The sequence below is a fragment of the Mauremys mutica genome, chromosome 16 (assembly GCF_020497125.1).
Source record: "Mauremys mutica isolate MM-2020 ecotype Southern chromosome 16, ASM2049712v1, whole genome shotgun sequence".
NCBI lineage: Eukaryota > Metazoa > Chordata > Testudines > Geoemydidae > Mauremys > Mauremys mutica.
The window spans coordinates 6360348-6379715 of record NC_059087.1 but is presented as its reverse complement, the minus strand read 5'-3'; the positions used below and the strand labels follow the sequence as shown (position 1 = coordinate 6379715).

At 42.2% G+C, this 19368-nt stretch overlaps 1 protein-coding gene and 1 long non-coding RNA gene across 4 annotated transcripts in view; one reads left to right on the top strand and one right to left on the bottom strand.

The window, feature by feature from the left end:
- Window positions 1–1043: 1043 nt before the first annotated feature.
- LOC123350908 lies at window positions 1044–9332 on the bottom strand. The gene is made up of 4 exons (XR_006573876.1): window positions 9253–9332; window positions 7103–7269; window positions 2171–2288; window positions 1044–1494 (listed from the first exon to the last, which is right to left on the bottom strand). It is a non-coding gene; the product is annotated as an uncharacterized LOC123350908 (long non-coding RNA).
- A 110-nt stretch (window positions 9333–9442) lies between these two features.
- The window catches only part of TCTN1 (tectonic family member 1), a 17097-nt gene continuing 7171 nt past the window's right edge, over window positions 9443–19368 (top strand). The window contains exons 1-5 of one of the 3 annotated variants that reach the window (XM_044990085.1): window positions 9443–9799; window positions 13221–13341; window positions 16487–16617; window positions 17506–17675; window positions 18337–18424. In XM_044990085.1, the coding sequence (XP_044846020.1) occupies window positions 9493–9799; window positions 13221–13341; window positions 16487–16617; window positions 17506–17675; window positions 18337–18424 (817 nt within the window). In that variant the 5' untranslated portion in view covers window positions 9443–9492. Of the gene's footprint in view, window positions 9800–13220; window positions 13342–14009; window positions 14342–15194; window positions 15214–16486; window positions 16618–17505; window positions 17676–18336; window positions 18425–19368 lie in introns of those variants that run through there. The other 2 variants (XM_044990086.1, XM_044990087.1) reach the window with 2 other exon arrangements.

The window sequence follows — 19368 nt, the reverse complement described above, 5'->3', positions numbered from 1 at the left end:
CCGGGGATGGACCCACCTCTCCTGGTACCTTGTTCCACATCTTCCCAAGACAACATGTTGGAGAGAACAACGCAGGGTCACTTGCCCGCTCTCCCTCCCCAGATTTCTGCCAGGGTTCACACTAGAATGTGGCCAGCAGCAGCCTTTTGGCACTGTGTGGGAGGGATGGGACAGGAGCTGCTTCCAGGGGTGGGGGGAAGAGGGATGACCGGGCCCATCTTTGCAGAGCTCCTCTCTTCTCCCACCACCCCCTTCCCCGGTGTGGCTAGAAACAGCTTGTCCCTTCCTGCCTGCACAGTGTCAAAAGGCAGCTAACACTTCCAAGCTGCTGCTGGCCACCAACATAACCCAGCTGCCTCCAGCTACAGTGTGGGCAGGAAGGGGTTAAGCCCTAAGGATGCATTGTGCACCAGGGCCCAGGGAACCTGCAGGGGCTTCAGTGAACCCACCAGAGAAGTGGCTCAGCTGAGGGTGCTGCCTAGGGAACATAGCAGCCCTACACTCCCTGGGGCCAGGGCCCAAGGTGGGGAGTGGGGGCAGGTGAGGAGGGTGCTAAGCCCCTGCCCAGAGGGCTTCTGTGGACAGGCTGGAAATCGCCCTCCCACCCCACAACTCCAGAGCTTAGCAAAGGGGCAGAGAGGCTTCCCTGTGGCAGTGCTGTGCAGGGCTCTGGTGCGTGCAGAGCTCGGCTCCTCCTGGCCAGCACCCCAGGCCGGAGATGTCTTTGGCTGGGTTGACGTAACTACAGTTATGGAAAGATGCCGAAAACTTTAAAAATGACCCCTAAATACCATGTCACTGAGTTTGGCAAGGGCAAATTTCACATTGATGATAATATGCTGTTCTTACTGTATGCAGCAAGGCTTTAGATTACATTCAAAGGCAGACAATTGTAGAATACATGGAAAGTGCTAAACATAAAACTGATTGAAAATAAACTAAAACAAGAAGCTGAAACAGCAGGGCCATTGACAACAGCAAAGAAACAATGCACTGTGAATGGATCATTCTATTAACTTTATTTTATTATAATGATTGCTGGAACTGGTAGGCTTTGAACTTGCTTAAAAATTGTAAATATAGTCAATAAAATATCATGTTAAATTGATACCTATATATATTTGGCTAAGGAAACTAAAGTTCAACATTTCATTTTAATTGCAGAAAAATGCAGATTATGGTTTGTTTTTTAAATCAGATAATTTTGGTTTTTTTAAATCATGGAAAAAAATTAGGATCCCTGCTGATCAGTGTTCCTGCTGGTGGTGCTTCATGTAAATGCCCTGATAGTACTGGCAAATGCGCCCCCTGCTGTCTTACAATTTTACTCTCAAGGGAAGGTTAGATCCTTACTAAATAATATTTGCTTACAATTCTAAAATGCACAAAATTGGCACAAAAACTGGAGCAAAGTATATCCCCCATGGTTACTGTGGCTCGGTTGAATCCTCCCACCTCAAAGTCCAAGACTCATTCATATCCATTCATTTAAAGCTGCAAAACAAAATGAAGTTTTCTCAACCTGATTAATAAACAGAGCAGTGAATTAAGAGCTGAGGTACCATGCAGTGTAAAACTGTCAGACACACAAGTAGTTTTTCAGCTCAGACTAAGACATTTAAAATAACCTGATTTGTGTCTGAAGAACAGCTGACATCACTATCCTGCTTCCCTGCTATTTTAGGGATTTGAGTTTGATAAATATAACCTGTAATGCCATCCACTGTACAGAGAAAAGGACTGACATTCCCAGGCTCCTTAGTATTTATTTAAAGGCTAATGTTGTGCTAGATCAGAATGTAGTTATTTTAGGTTTATTTTACTTGTTTTTATTTAGCATCAAAACCATCTGTCTACTTGAGTTGTTAAACTTTTCTATTACAGAGTGGGAACAATGTTTGGTTTAAAATAAGTTTGTTAAGGACAAAAATCTCATCTTTATCTGTAGCTAAATCAAGGAGGAAACTCATATGAATAATAGCAACAGGATTAGGCCCCTATTGGAAAAGTATTTAGGAAGGCATCACAATCTAATGGTCTGGACCAAGAGCCAGGATCTCTGAATTCTAATTGCAGCCCAGCTACCAGATCTCAGTGAAGCCTTGGGAAAGTCACTTAATTTTGGTAGGTGTCAGTTACTCCACCAGTTATATGGGATATTATTACTTACCTGCTTTGGTGAAGGCACAGGACAAGGCATTCAGGAGACCTAGGTTCAGTTTGCAGCTTCTTCATAGACTTGCAGTGTGATCTTAAGCATATCATAATTTCTCTTTCAGTTTTCTTGCCTGTAAAATGAGGACAACTGGTGGTTTAACACAGGTGGAGTATGTTTTGGTCAACATTAGAATCACTTGGAATCGTGACTTGTGTGAAAACAGAATTATAGATGTTTGAGATAGAATTATGCAAATACAAGATTGCATTTTTTTTTATTTTTTTTAAGGGTTTAGTCCATTCTGATTTTAAAAGTCTGCCATAATGGGTCTTGCACCACTTCCCTTGGGAGGCTATTTCATGGTAATAGATCTTACTGCCAGGAAGTTTTTCCTAATAAAAGGATACTAGACATTGGAACATTTAGCAGGCTAGTTAAGAGTCCTTCATGTGGCATATTCAATAGGAAGATTACCTCACATTAATGTCTTCCTCAAAATTATGGATAACAGTATAAATCTTATCCAGTTCTAAATTTAGTGCAAGTGCCTTAAAAAAATGTAAGGATGTAGCCAGGAAAGTGTTTGACCCCATCTAACAAGTTTTCTCAATTTCACCCTAGCATAAAGAAATGTGTTGACTTTGCCAAAACACACAGAGCCAGGCCAAGATTTACTCTTAAGTAATAGTGCTACTGAATGGCTCTTGATGGAATCTTAGTATCTTTTGCTCTGATGCATAGAAATATTTGTACAAGGACATTTAAGTTACAAATCATATTATTAAAAATGAAACAGTTAGTTATGCTATTAAATAAGAGATTAGATTGGTAGAACTGAAGTATTTTTTAAAGTAATGCTGTTTTCTTTTTGTACTTCTTTCAGGTACTAATACTATCACTTAGCTCTTATGTAGCACTTTTCATCAGTTCTTTAATGTATTTATTCTCAACACCCATGTGAGCTAGGAAAACTTTATCATCATCCCCATTTTACAGATGGGAAATGGTGGCACAGACAGGCTAAGTGACTTGCCCAAGGTCACATAGGCAGTGACAACAGATGTCAGTTTAACTTTTGTTTATACTGTAGCCAGTTTGACTTTCTGGTTGCAGTGTGTTTGATGTGAGTTGCTCAATGCTGCAGTGTTTAGGTTGTAAATATTGCAAATTAATGTTTAAATGCACATTAAAAAAGTGATTTTTAAATTTGATGCTTTTTATTTTTATCAAGTTTTATAAAATATTTGTTGAAATCTACAGTGATTTTGCATGTTATATTACCTTCCATGTGAGGATCACTTCATAATCATTAAATAATTTAATCTACCAGCACATCTGTGAAGGAGATAAATATTATTATTGTGCCTGGTTTGTCTTTGCTATATACTCTGAAGCTATGCTCTTTGGAACCTGCTTTTCAAGTCTAACGCGTGCTGGGGTTTTTTATTTTTGTTCCTCTTATAGTCTGGGGAGACTTTGCCTTTGTTTTGTGTAGGAGGAAGTTTTATTTTTCTGCTTTCTTTGTGTTTATCTTTAGTTCTGTATATGGTTTACTTGTGGATTGGATGTATGTATACATCTTTGGGAAAAAATATCGTAGTTTACTAAATTATCTGGTCCCACACCTAGTAGGACAGTGCTGCTCACTTTAGCCAATACCTAATGAGGTCTAAAAAGCAGCTTGATTTAAAAAAAGCAACTTGATTAAAAAAATAATAAGATGCCTGTCAGTGTCACAGTTCCTATAGGTTCAGAGAAACCTCAGTAAAACACTTAAGAAAATATTAATCATGAGAGAGATGATAACACAGTATAACATGATGTGCTAGACAGCTCCCTAGTTTCTCTTCAGAAGTGGCAGCATTTCAATGATAGAGATGAATAAAAAGAATATAAAGCACTTTAGGATCCTTCCAGATGAAATGTGCTATGTAAATGTAAGTCTTTATCATTACAGCACATGTGATGATAGATGTCTTCAGTATTTCAAACAGAAAAGGTGCAAAACAGTGTTTCAGAGTTATGTATGGAAGAAGTAGAAAAGAGTCCTGTGGCACCTTAATGACTAACAGACGTATAGGAGCATGAGCTTGCATCCGATGAAGTGGGTATTCACCCACGAAAGCTCATGCTCCAATACGTCTGTTAGTCTATAAGGTGCCACAGGACTCTTTTCTGCTTTTACAGATCCAGACTAACACGGCTACCCCTCTGATGTATGGAAGAAGAACTGTTCAAAACCTCCAAAATTACACTGTTCAGCTGGATATCCACATTTCTCAACATCCACTATTATAAAGAATACCAATGTGAGCATTAATGTCTACAGAAAATGTGAAAATAAGACAATCCTTTACTTAATATGTCACATACATAGGTCATACAGACTGCTTCCCCCCGTGAAGCACATATAGATGCTAATTCCATATAATCAATCTAGGAATTGAACTGAAAAATAAAAATAAAGCTAGATATTGCTTCCGCAGCAGGGTCATCCTGATGAGATTTTTAAAGTGTGGTTCTCTTCTGAAAAGTGATGCTGTAAAAATGGCACTTTTTACTAATCAGACCTGCTCCATGCACATCTTCCGAGTTCCACGTGCTCTAGGAACTAACAGTAAGTTGACAAATCCTGGCTTCATTGAACTCAATGGCACAACTCCCATTGACTTCACTAGGGCCAGGATTTCACCAAGGATGTGATTGCTTTTTGCTCAGGTTAACGCTGCAGAGTCAACACAGCTATGGGAGAGTTAGCTGAATTCCATTTCTCTTTGTGCATCATCAGATTTGTTCACTAAGTGCCAATGCATTAGACATATGTAAATCCAATGGGTGGGAGTGCATTGGTATCAATGAAGATCACCTGAGCAACCAGATTGGCTTCAAAGAAGGAGGGCAGATTTCTGCCTACACAACTATTATACACACAAGAAGGAGGGGTGGAGGGAAACAACAAAACCACAGATTTAATTCAGATCCAAAGCTGACTTAGAAAACTGCCATTAGAAAGTCATTGTAAAATAAGCACATTCAGTATAGAATCACTGAGAGGTAAAAATAATGGTGTCCCTCTAATGTAATTTTTACAGTCACTTTCCAAAGTAGCACCATATCTTAAGTCATTGTTGACCTTCTTTCCCAAATGTGAAGACTAAGCATAAAAAGAACCATGATTTTTCCTTAGACCTAATTTAAAGGAAATGCAGAGACTTGTTACCAATTGCATCAAACTCAGAAAAAAACAGAACGATGAAAGTACCAAAAAAACCAAAAATGTCAGTGTCTATTAACTTTCCTCCGTCTGCTTATAGAAGGAAATAAAGTAGGATTATACACATTTTAACAGAACACTGTATTAGAGGGCTAACCAAGTGATACAGTTGTAGCAAGTAAGCTGCTCTGGGGTTTCAGGTAGAGTGCAGTGCATTGAAGACACTCTGTCCTTAACAGAATCATGAATTTCTAGGGAGCAGGAGGACTGAAGGAAACTGTCACATGATAAGAAGTAAATTCAAATCCAGCCTAAATTAGTAGTGACTGACCGTTGTTACCAATGGAGGGCTGTTTTTAAAAGAGATAACCATTCATTTTTGTGGTCTTGATACACTTACAGGCAGACAGTTGTTTTCCTAACAAAACTCAAACACAATTGGCACTAATTAGTCCTCTTGCTGGCAGTCTCAGCAGAGAAGTCAAAACCTGACCAGAACATAGGGACTTTTACATGTGGTCTGTCCGGATGAGGTGTGAAGCATGTCGACAAAGGACAATGTGAACAAGTTGGCACTGCTGCTGCCCATGCTGTACCTAATCTATGGAAATATTTCAGTCTCCAGTATGACAGCTGAAGCCTCTCCAAAATTTAAGAATTTGCACACAAAAGTTACAACTGGAAGTTATGTTATTCAGATATTGTTAATGGCACTGTAAGCATTCGGATGTGCTATTTACAGAATTCAATGCGCCCTCTGGTGGTCATAAAGATAGCAAGGGGTTCTCAGGACAAATTTGTTTGGTGGCCTCAGTGTGGGGCCACCAACTCTTGCTGGTGGCTGCTCTCATACTTTCTCCTAAAATATTTAATTAGCTTTAGGAAAACCAAATAAATACACACACACACAAACACATCCAAATCATTATAATTTATTTATTGCTAGCTAGTAAGTCTGTCGTGAAAAGTGATATTAACAAACATACAAGTATCACTTTTCATAGCAGACTTACTCTGCCCCGGCAAACCTGGGGACAAATTAATCTGGATGGAGGGTCAGGGGAGGCAGTGGGGGCCAGGGAAGATTGGGGTGGTTGGCTGGGGGAGGCAGCAGGGGACTGGAGCCTGAAGCTCCATGGCCAGAGGACAGGGCCCAGGGACAGAGCCCAAAGCTGAGTGGCTGGACTGTGGGGTCTGCAGTCATGCAGCCAGAGCCCAGAGCTGGAGCCCAAAGCCCTGGAACCAGAGTTTGCTGCCCCACCACCCCAGCAGTGAAGCCCAAAGCCTGAGCCCCACCACCCCTGGGAAGGCAAGGAACTCACCAGCTCCCTGCACCTACAGCTTTGTTCCCCAGATGACTCCAGATGGGGGCAGGGCCCAACCACTGTTGGTGGCCCCAGCAACCAAATACCACTGCAGTGCATCCAGGAGAAACAGGAGGGGGGAGGGGGCACTATTCCCCCCTCCCCAAATCACAGCCCAGGAGACTGTGGCCACAAGAAAAGCCCCTGGTGGCCACATATGAGAAACACTGCAACAACCCTTGGGAATGGAGGTTGTTTGTAACTGTGAAATGTTCATAACTCTGAACAAAGCATTATGGTTGTTCTTTCAAAAGTTTACAACTGAGTATTGACTTAATACAGCTTTAAAACTTTACTATGCAGAAAAAAATGCTGCTTTTAACCATCTTAATTTAAATTAAACAAGCACAGAAACAGTTTCCTTACCTTGTCAATTTTGTTTAACTTTCCCTGTTTTTAGTAGTTACATTTAACAAAGTACTGTGCTGTACTGTATTTTGTCTCTGCAGCCTGATTGCGTACTTCCAGTTCAAAATGAGGTGTGTGGTTGACTGGTCAGTTCATAACTCTGGTGTTTGTTTCTTGAGGTTCTACTGTAACAGGAATGAACTTGATCAGAAAAAGAAGAAAGCCCTGTATAATGATGCAGGGTCAGGTCACAAGCAGAAAATAATTGTTGCAAAAACATTAATCTTCAGATTATGACAAAACAGAGTAAGAGGAAGCTTCAGACCTTTCAAAATATCCTGCAGCCTAACCTCAGTTATGCAGCATACCATAGGGGATTAGGAAAAGTGGCCACTAATGACTCATGCACAGGAGTGAGAATCTTTTTGCAGGAGCTTTGTTGTATAGCTACCCTAATAAACTTGAGAGTGGCTGATATGCACTGATCATGTGCCTGTGGTCATTAATGGCCCTTTAACTGGGAAAGTAATGTTTTCTATTGGTCAGAACATAGGTCTAGAACAACTCCTGATCTATGCAACTAACTTTGAGACTTGAGTAAGCCATTAACCAGTTTGCCTCCGTTTCCCTTACTATAAAATGGGTATAATGCTTGTATATCTCAGAGATGCAGTGAAGTTAAAATTAATTACAAACATTCAATTAAAGTGTCCCAAAAGCCATAGAATTCTTCCTAAGAAAAAAGGATATTTAATTATGGTTTTAAAAATACAATTGCAATAATGCATTAAGTGTTATTTACTCCTTCTCATAACACAAGAACTAGGGGTCACCAAATGAAATTACTAGGTAGCAGGGTTAAAACAAACAAAAGGAAGTACGTCTTCACACAACGCACAGTCAGTCTATGGAACTCTTTGCCAGAGGATGTTGTGAAGGCCAAGACTATAACAGGGTTCAAAAAATAACTAGATAAGTTCATGGAGGCAGGGGCAGCTCCAGGCCCCAGCACGCCAAGCCGTGCTCGGGGCGGCAAGCCGCGGGGGGCACTCTGCCGGTTGCCGCAAGGGCGGCAGGCAGGCTGCCTTCGGCGGCTTGCCTGCAGAAGGTCCGCTGGTCCCGCTGGACCAGGAGACAGCCTGCCTGCCTGCCTGCCGTGCTTGGGGCGGCAAAATCCCTAGAGCCACCCCTGCATGGAGGATAGGTCCATCAATGGCTATTAGCCAGGATGGGCAGGTGTCACTAGCATCTGTTTGCCAGAAGCTGGGAACAGGCGATAGGGGATGGATCACTTGATGATTCCCTGTTCTGTTTATTCCGTCTGGGGCACCTGGCATTGGCCACTGTCAGAAGACAGGATACTGGGCTAGATGGACCTTTGGTCTCACCCAGTATGGTCATTCTTATGTTTTAAGACCTTCCCTGGTTGCCTTACCACTGGTACAGGCCTGTTGATGGCAGCAGTGATGGGAGTGCTAGTGTCAATGGGTCACCACCAGGGCCGGCTCCAAGCACCAGCTGAGCAAGCTCGTGCTTGAGGCGGCAGATTCCAAGGGGCCGCATTTCCACAGGTTTTTTTTCCCCCCTTCGCTCTGGCCGCCCTGTAGGGGGCAGCAGCACGGAGGAGGGGAGCACCCTGCTGGGAGTGGTGCCAGGTCTGTAGCAAGGCCCCCCCTTCACCGCTCCGGCCGGCCCGCAGGTTTTTTTTTGTTTTTTTTTTGCTTGGGGCGGCAAAAAAGCCAGAGCCGGCCCTCGTCACCACCTTTTTAACTGATGTGTCCCATAGACCCGCTGAGTAGAATACATGATAAGGTGATTAAAATACCAGTGGCTAGTCTACACTGGAGAGCCCAATACAGCTATTACCATTGATAGAGCAGCAATGGTGGGAAATGCTAATAAACCTCAGAGTACAATATGCCCAAATCTACCCGTCCACACAGAAGTCAGTGGGAATTTAGCCTGTGTGTGAACTGCAGGACTCAATAGCCCAAGTACCTACTAAGGAAGGTGCTATAGAGACTAAATAATTTCTGGGCCTGGGCACCTATGTGGGGCTGGGTTTTGAGGTGTACAGCACCTAGCACAACGGGGTCCTGCTCCAGGGCGAGGGCTTCTAGCTCCTACAGCAACACCGATAATAAAGGATAAGATATGGACAGACTGACCCCATCTCACCCTCCCTTCTTCCAGTGCGGAGACAAACACTGGTCTGACACTGGGAACCCTGCTCCCTCCAACCTCCGCCATGACAGGACTGAGCCCATCCCATAATGCCCCGGGACTGGGGCCTGGCCTTTTTCCCGTGATGCCCCGGGGCCGTAGCTTGGCCTCTCCCATGATGCCCCGCGGCGTCTCCTTGGTTACCGAGCCGCTGGCGCGAGCGAGCTGGGCCCGCAGGAGCGGGGATGGCGGCAGTGGCGCTGGGGGTCGGGATCCTCCTGCTGCTGCCGCTGCTCCCGGCCGCTAAGGGGGTCTCGGGGCAGAGCCGCTCCGCCACTGCCGCCCCGCAGCCCCCGGCGGGCTCGGGCCCGACCGCCCCCTCTGCTCGAGAGCCTCCCGCCGCCAGCCCCACAGCTCCCGGGCTCGGCCTGGGCTCCTCCCCAGCCCCGCAGTCGCCGCCGCCGCCAGAAACCCCCGCTCCGCCCGCCGCCTCCCCTGCGGCAGCGGCTCCGGAGGCCCGGGCCGGGCCCGGGCCTGCCCCAGTCACAGACGGTGGGTACCGCCCGGCGAGCGGCTGAGGACGGGCGAGGATCGGGCGATGGGAGCTGGGTCAGGCTAGGGCTGGAGGCTGTGGCTAGCGATGGGGAAAATCGGAAGGGAGGATTGTCAGGGGTGGGAATCCGGGCGGGGGGGGGGGAGAAGCCTCCCAGCACCTGTAGCTTCTCTCTCTATAATTCTCTGAAATCCCAGGTGGCATTTCCATGGGGGAGCCCTCAGGGTGGCTCCTAGGAGTCCTCCCTTAGAGCATTGGGCTGCTGAGTGTATTTACAAATAATTTTTTAATGGTTTTTGCCTCTTAACTACTCCCTTCAGTTCCTTCTCCCCTTCTGGCTTCATGCCTTCTTCCGTGCCTGCCTATGACTTGGAACAACTCACTTGCTGGCCAGTTGCCCTCCTAGTCATCCTGGAAATCCTTTCTGTGAAGCCCCACTTCTGTGGGCAAGGCTTCGTCCAAGGTCTTCGTGCTAGCAATAACCCCCATACCACCTTTGCCGTCCATCCTGCTTTTTAGGGGTACATTATAAATTCTCCAGGTCAGGGATCCTGCCATTTTTAACATATTCTGTAAAGCCCTGTTTACATTTATGGTGCTGCATAGAGAACAAACACTTTCCTAGAAGGAACTGGAAACATGTATTTTAAGGTTTGCTTTTCCCCTGAAGCACCTAAAGGTTGTTGTGGTGGGGTTCAGGATTTCCTTAGACTGAAAGCTCTTTGATGAAGTGGCTGTGTTTTGGTTTTGTGTTTGTACAGCACTTTGTGTGATGGAGTTGAGGACCGTGACTAGGGCTCCTAGACACTACTACAATACAAATAATTTTATGCTGAGACAGGCTCCTCCTGACAATGTCTTTCAACTGGTCACTGTGTTTTGCATTTCACTCCTGATTTGTCTCTTGACAGCTGCTACTGTCCCATCCTCACCCCACATCACTTGAGGGATTAAGAAGTTTGCCCCTGTGCACTCCTTTCCAAATGTCAGAGGACTTAGAAGTCCCTCAGAATTGATCCCTGTTTTACATAGCCAATTCAGGAGTCTGGTGCCAAATTCAGCTATTAGAACTTCTGAGAGAGACAGTGGATGAGGTAATATCTTATTGGATAACTTCTGTTGGTGAGACCGACTGAAGCAGACAGAGCTCTTCAGGCATTAATGAGGGCATGTTGGACACTGCCTCGCTGATCAGAGAGCATCCAGTGGGCCATAGTGACATTTAAAATTTACAAATTGAAATTAAAAAGGATTATGAAATCATCTGTCTCCTGACTGCCAGCTGTTATCCCTTACTATTGTTCTAGGCTTTGGCCCTTCCAATCCATTGGAAAATACATCACTGATCCAAATTCCAGAGGCTTCAGACTCAAAATCTCTAGTGCCTCCCTCCAGTCTACATTTACTCACAACAGCAAATAGCAAAAAAATAAAAATGGTGAGCAGTGGCCTGGGTGCTAGCACTATTGAGTTGTATGCCTTGCTTTGCAACCGATTCTCTGGAGACTCATTCAAGCCTGGGCTTTCCCTGCCTTTAAAATTAGAGTAGTAATGCTTGCTTATGTCTAAAGCTTAAATGATTAGACACCTTGAAATCCTGTTAAAGCTACTATGGATGTGCAAATAATGACCATTTTACTGCTAACTGGACTTGACAATTTCATATTGTTAGTCAAAATCCCTCACTTCCAAATGTGATATTCCAAAGAACGTTTTGGTTTTGTCCTAATTGAAACACTAAATTATGGGAATTAAAAGAAAAAGCAGCTAATCTTATTGATAGGTGACAGGGTGCACTACTCACCACAGATGGCATCCCGGCTTAGCTGTACAGAGGCAATCCTCAGAATGATAGTCCCACCCCTTTCTGTGGTTGCACTCCACCACACTCTTGCCAGCTGTAGCTCCTCTCTTCCTTCAGGAGCTACTGCCTCCTCTTCCTGACTTAGGGCTGGTCTACACTAAGGGGAAAAATCGATATAAGATACGCAACTTCAGCTACGTGAATAACGTAGCTGAAGTCGAAGTATCTTATATCGATAACTTACCCGTCCTCACGGCGCGGGATCGATGTCCGGGGCTCTCCATATCGACGCCACCACCGCCGTTCGCGGTGGTGGAGTTCCGGAATCGATATAAGCGCGTTCGGGGATCGATATATCGCATCTAGATGAGACGCGATATATCGATCCCTGAAAAATCGATCGCTACCCGCCGATACGGCGGGTAGTGTAGACATAGCCTCAGCCTTCCAGCCAGGTGCCAAAGTCCTTCTGCACAACTGGTCTAAGGCAATCTTATCCAGCATTGCCCTGATTGTGCTCTTTTCCTTGTGGCCGGTAGGGGAACCTAGGCCTGCCTACTGTTCCAGGTTCCAGTGGAGAGACCCTGTACCTGCAAACTGTAGGTCTCTGACTCAGATCCTGTTGCTTTTTCCTAGATCATCTGGCCCTCCCCCATGTGTACCAGCTCAAACTCCCCCCTCACAGAGAGTAACTGCCGAACCCTATAGCAGTGGTTCTCAAACTTTTGTACTGGTGACCCCTTTCACATAGCAAGCCTCTGAGTGCAACCCCCCTCCCCAATAAGTTAAATTTTTTAATATATATTTAAAACCATTATAAATGCTGTAGGTAAAGCAGGGCTTGGAGTGGAGACTAACAGCTCATGACCCCCTGAGGAGTCCCATCCCCCAGTTTGCACACTCCTGTCCTATAGCCTCAAACTCACCTCCCTTCTCTCTAGGAGTGCTACAGCCAAACTCTCTGTTGCCAGCATCCCGGCTTTATACACCCAGCCCAACTCCTCTCCAAGCTGGACTTAATCAGCAAATTAGGCCTTAGCATGCCCTGTCTTTCCTCCAGGTGCAGCCTATAGGGGGTTTATTGAAACTACAAGAATTTTTAACATAAAACTGCAAATATTATATGGAAACAGGAGGAAAGAAAGAAAATAAATGCCCATCTTGAAAAAAATCAACTCATATTGAAACATCAGGAAAATATGATATTACTATACCTGGAGCATGTCTTGTCCTTGGAATTGTGTGGGAGTTACAACAAAATGTTTTATATTTATGTTAGAATCTAAATAAATAGATCAACATTTATTAATATGACTTTTTCTATATCAATATTGGGTAGTGATTCCTGTTGATTTCACTAGGAGTTTTAGATTCCTAAGGAATGCAGAATCAGGTCTCTAGTATGCCCTTGATTTTGTTAATTGCTCATCATATGGTCACTGCTTGAGAAAATGTGTATCTTAATAATTCATGGTTTTAAAAACAACAATACCTTAGGATTTAGATACAAACATTTAACTGCAGTTAAAGAAGGACACTGTGAAAACAAAAATATAAATGTTTTATTATGTATTAAAAATCATTCCTAATTTTATTTTAAATCTTCTTCTTTCCAGTTGCTGCGTTGTGTGTTTGTGACCTCTTGGTGGCACAGTGTGATGTAAATTGCTGCTGTGATCCAGACTGCAGTGCCGCAGATTTCAGTCTCTTTACAACATGTTCAGTTCACATTGTCACGTAAGTTCATGAATAACTTTTTTTTTCCAGCTTGAAGATGCAGAGTCCCATCATATTCTCACTGAATTCAGTAACAAAATTAAATATATGGAGATATACCTATCTCATAGAACTGAAAGGGACCTTGAAAGGCCATTGAGTCATCCCCTGCCTTCACTAGCAGGACCAAGTACTGTTCCTGACAGTTTTGTTGAATTCAATGGATACAGGCTAGGGTCTGTGTCGTGGGCTTGTTTTCCCACAGAACCCCCTTGCCGTGTGACAGGGCACTGCATTCACCCACCATCCAGTCCTCAGCACCTAGGCAGTCATCAGCACAGGTCTACAGGGCCTGGGAGACTTAGGCCTTCACCTGAGTCCCATGGGAGTCTTCCCTTTCTGGGACTATCATAAAGAAACTAATGAAAGACAGCAGCAGGCCTGCCTTCAGACAAGGGACCTCCAGCAGTCTGTATAAGGGTTCAAAGCCCACAGGTAAATCACTGACAGAAGCTGTGAAATAGACCTTCAAGGTATGCCCAGTTCTGCTCAGACTGGCTGTGGTCATGGAGGAGTTTTTGTCCTCGTTTACACTTCTCCCCAAACAGGCCTGAGCTTTCCTCTTTATAAGGCTCTTCATCCAGGCTTGAAATGCCTCACAGACGTGGTGGGGCAGGGAGGCTTCAGTTTATGCCTGCTTTTTAACCCCTTCCCGTCCAATGTGGGGTTTGTATACCCCTGTCACAGCCTGGAGTTAGTTTTAGTGAGATCTCTTTAGAGCTGAAGAGAAGTCCCAAGGGAGGTTGATAATGGTATCAGTGTCTGTTTGAACTGAACTATTTCTAGAGTAAAAAAGGGAGCTGGAAGTTTGTAAAAGATCACTTTTGAGTGGGATGCGAATATTTAAGGCTATGGAGCTGAACCTCTAATTGTTCTGACATCAAGAATAGTGCCAGCACTTAAATTCTTATTAATACTTCAGGAATGACTTCAGCCTACATCTTGACATGGAGATGCAAAGGTAATTTAGTATCTGTTATAGCACTGGGTGGCTATTTGGAACAGATATTTGAACCTCTACATTAATTTCGCTGTGCTGTGCCTTGGATTGTAATCTCATCAGACCTGTCAAACTAAGCAAGGCCATGTCTGTCTGTTGCTTGGATAGGAGATCTTGAACAAAAATACAGGTTTTGCAGGGAGTGATGTAGGTTACACCTTTCCCTCTGTGTCAATACTGACTCAATGCCTTATCATGACATTAAGTGCATTGTTTTTAAGAGAAAGAGTAAAATATTTGCAGCTTCCTATCAATACAATTTAGAAGCTGGAAATTAGGAGCGTTAGCACTAGGTGAACAGGTGGCTCTTTCAATGGACCACCAGTAGTCCATCAGTGTTAATTTGGGAACCCTTTGCTGTAAGGAGTCCTAGTCATGTCAACTAGGAACGTGATAGCATCATGGCCATCATTAGATAATGTGAGCTTTCCTCTGATCTCTCTTTTAGGAGCAAGCATAGAATCTCTTCATTTCATTGGCAATTTATGCCTTTCTAAAGTAACATAGTAAAATATTAAAATATAACATGATAGTAATAATGCTGGATTATTGGTTTTTTGTTGCTGTTTACAACCTGTTTTAGTATGTAGCTTTGCACTGGCTTCAGCCTCTCAAATAGGAGTTAAGAAAGCTCATTTTAGAGTCTTAATTTAAAATAGCTCAATGTGACCTCTCAGAACAATAAGCATAGCTCTTCAACCCACTTCCTGCATAAATTAGCCCAATCTGAATAATGGAGTTTATTCTCAGTGCTTTGAAATTTGAATCATTCAGCCATCTGAGACTGCTGATTCTTTGTTCTTGCCACAATGCATATTGCCACCCATTTATAGGTATTTTATATATATATTATCAGAAAGGTATAATCAAAGCCGTTTTGAATGACAGTTGAATCCTCTGCTATGAATATTTTATTCTTGTCAACTAGAAATGCATAAAATCAAGCTGTACTTTTTTTCTCAAACTGTCTTTTGTGACATGTCAAGGGATTGTCAATGACCACAAGTTTTACATCTCACTTTTACATCTCATTTTAAAGATGGTAACTTTCATGTAAGCAATTGCTGTAGTTGCTACAGGTGTGCTATAATTATGAATGGGAGGGGAGGTAGTTTGTGGGATCCTGAGGGAGCGGGACTACGGTCCATGATGTGGGCCTATTAAGTTGTAAACTATTTCATAAAGTGAACCACAACTCTCTACCTAATGGGACATGTCTAACTAGCATCACTTAATAAAAGAGAAATGTAGGGTTCAGGATTATGTAAGTTCTACATATGCAATTTCTTTTACTTTTGATGATATCCTTGCACTGCTTTTAACCAGTCTGTAGTATCCACATACTCTTAGCACATGAGGAATCACTGTCTCATCTTCAAGTCCACCAGCCAAGGTAGGGGGGATTAGTACTCTTCAGAGTGTGACATCTACCATCCACTGAGGTGCATGGAAAACCCCACTCACTATTGACCACACTGCTGCAAAACCAAATTCTCTTGTTGATCTTCATTGAGGATGCTGGTAACACATTGTACCTATCCTAAACTGACTCAGTATTTCCCTTCTTTGATGTTTCTCATTCCATCCCTTGTATCCTATGTGTTGTGAAAAGTTCATTATATTCTTTTTATGAAGATGAGTGATATGATTCTGCTGCTATCTCAAGTCCATGCACCTCATTTTCTCTTGATCCTCTTACAGCTTTCTCTACGTTCAACCTTGTTCCGACCCATCCCCTACCTTCTCTCTGGTATGAATAAAAGCACTTTCTGAATGTCCAGTCTTTAGCACATCTGCCATTGTGGTGTCTGAAGCCAATTGGATCCCATCTGAGTTGTGATCTTTTATATCATTGTCATCAAATGCTGTCATACTTTGAACTGTGGCTATTATCACATCCCTCTGTTTTGAAATCCGTGAAGAAAAGATATTGGAGAATGGCTAATTGTTGTTTGTTCCTGGGATAAACAGTATGATCTTCAAATCTTTACTGCAGTTATCCATCCCCACTGTTGCCTTCTTTCTGTTACAACAATACATGTATATAAAGATTTTAAAATAACACTGTCAAGATTGACTTTGTTGGCTCTGTATATTTGTTTGCAGAGGTGACAGCCAGCTTTGCAGTCAGGAAGCAGCTATATATTCAATTGATGTTGCAGCACATCCACCTGAAAGGATATTTAAGTTAGTTGATCAGAACAATCCAAGTATTTTCTGCATTCATGCTACAAACTGTAAGTAGCTCTGTAACTGATGCTTAGCAGTGTAATGTTGTCATCTTCAAAACTCTTTGGATGGCAAAAATAAAGACTAAAATTGCAAGTAACCAAACTTGCAAGAAGACTTTTTATCCTGTATGCTGAGGAGTCTGGTGCCATACTCCTTGCCCTGACAAAACACTAACAGGTTTATCAAAGGAGTTTTGTCCTCATACAGAGCCTCTCTGTAGAGAGAATGGGATTGGGATCTAAGTAGGGCTGGTTGAAGATTTCCATCAAAACTTTTTTCAGTGGGAAATTGGGCTTTTGACTAAATGAAGATTATTGCAGACAATGTTTGCTTTTCTCAAATTGTAAATTTACAATCAGAAAACTAAAACTGTTTACATTTTTAGATGAAAAGTCGATTATTTTCTGCAGGGGGAACTAACTAGCTCCAGCTGTGACTGTGCAACTGTTGAAATTTTTTCCAGCTCTTCCAGTGTCAGTTTTGGGGGGGCTTTCACATAAATGAAATAGAGTTCATGCTGTAATTTTTTCATCTCATCATGACTGTGAAATAGTAATTTAAGCACTATCCATTAATTGTTATGTCTTGGTATCAGAATGTATGATCAAATCAGAGACTTTGCTTTAAAAGGTCCCAAATTTAGGAAAGCATTTTATCCTGTGCTTAATTTTGAGCACATGCTTAATTGCTTTTTTGAATCGGGGCCAAATTATGGCTATTTGCTGATACCTCCTAGAAAACTTTGAGAAATATTCATTCTATTCTGGTATTTTCCTTTCCATTTTTAAATTCTAAGGGTATGTTCCTGTCTCCACAATGGAAATGTATGTTACTAAACACAATTTTTATAACTTTTATCTGAACTTTCTCACTTATAAAATATTTTTTCACAGATAAACAAGCACTGTCCTTTATTCCTCCTGAAATGCCTACTTCACAAAATTTTGATAGTTTGCTTAAACAATTTGAAGGTGTTACCTTCAGTGCTGAATCTGATGTTCTCTTGAATACTGAATCAGATGCTCCGAATTCCTCTGATGCAAATGAAACTGCTAGATATGAGGTAAAAATAATCTGATTTTTAATATTTGCAATATTTTAAATGTACTTTCTTTGATCATAAAACACTTTCTCGCTAATGAATCTTTCCGTATATAATTGAATAAATATTGTTTGCATCAACTTAGTTACTTTTCTGACAAACGCAGACTTAATTATAGTCCTTCATTAAATATAAACATTTCAGAGCAAAAGACTAAAGTGCAGCATTTGGCTTTAGTCTTCTCCAAAATCAAAGTGAATTTTTAACATCTGGGAAACGTGCAGCTTCTTTATGCTACTTTTGCTATTGTTGGCAAGAAAAAAAGAAAATGGCAAGATGCTATTAAAATATAGCAAGTAGGGTTTATCTAGCCAGTTGTCAGTGCAAATTTCTAAAATATGGACTTTGTAGTCTTTGAGAAGATTTGTTTTATTTTTATAACAGCAGGTGAGCTGGAGAATATCCAGTGATTGTAGCAGATCTTTAATTTAGCAGTCAATTTACAATGGTAACATGATCTTGGCTTGAGATATTGGTAGGTGGAGAAGTTTGGTATTATATTGGGAGCCATGGTAGAAGCAAACAAAAAAGTTAATAGTTCTGGTTAAATTTGTTGTATATTTTATTAATCTTTCTGTGTACTGAAAATCTACAAGCTTGGGTTTGCCCCTTTATTTGGCAGTATGGTGTTCCTGTACAGACGGCTGATGCATTTCTGAGATTGCCTGCTCCTCTTGTCTCCTCTCAGTGCTCTGATGCTAATCCTGCAGGTTGGAGAATGCATTCTAATTCCTGTTTATCCTCTCTTTAGTGTGTGCTTTTGTTATCCTGCCACTCCAATTTATAGATGATTCAAATGAACTAGCACACTTACCTGTCCAAATCTGGGTAAAGTTTCATTTATAAAAATGGTACTTAGCTATTTTAGTTCCTTTTGGTCATAGACAGGAAACCGTGTTCCATGTAGACAGAGCCATTCAGACTCGCATATAGAAATCACTGAGTCCCATTAATGGGTTGCTTTTCTGTTTCTGAAACTGAGCCCCTTTGGCCTTACGGATGCAATAGAACTAGTGTGAGGGTGATAATGCAAGGTGGGATGGGATAACATGAAACAAGGCCCAATCCTGCAACCCTTGGAAGGAGTCCCCACTGAAGCCAAGGAAGCTCCTCACATGAGTAAGCTCTGTTTGCCTGAGTAAGAGTTGTAGGATTGGATCCTGGATTTATATCTTTCATACCAACAATATCCTAAAATGCTTCAGAGATAAATACAAGACAGTGTATGTTACAGAAGATACTAGATGGCAAATAAAAGTATTGGCGTAAGGTAGATAATGGGACAAGAAACTGAGAAATCCCTAGTTAAAGGAAGAAAGATAAGCTTATGAGAGCCCTAAATGCAAACATAAGTCTAATGGTAGATTTTGTTGTAAATTTCTATTTTTAGGAAATAATGTTTAGTAAGAATGCGATCATGTCCTAAATGAGCATACGTGCACATAACTAATGATCTACGATAAAATCATGAAAATCCTCTTTAAACTATGTGAAAAACTGTGGCTCTCTTTTCTGTCTCTAAACAAAAGTCAAAATGTTAAAGAAATGGAAAATAAATTCCCTATTTTTTTGTTTGCCCTTCATGACAGTTAAAATTTTAATTAAAAGATAAACTCTTAGTTTTGAATTTGACCTGAGACGTCAGAATTTTCAC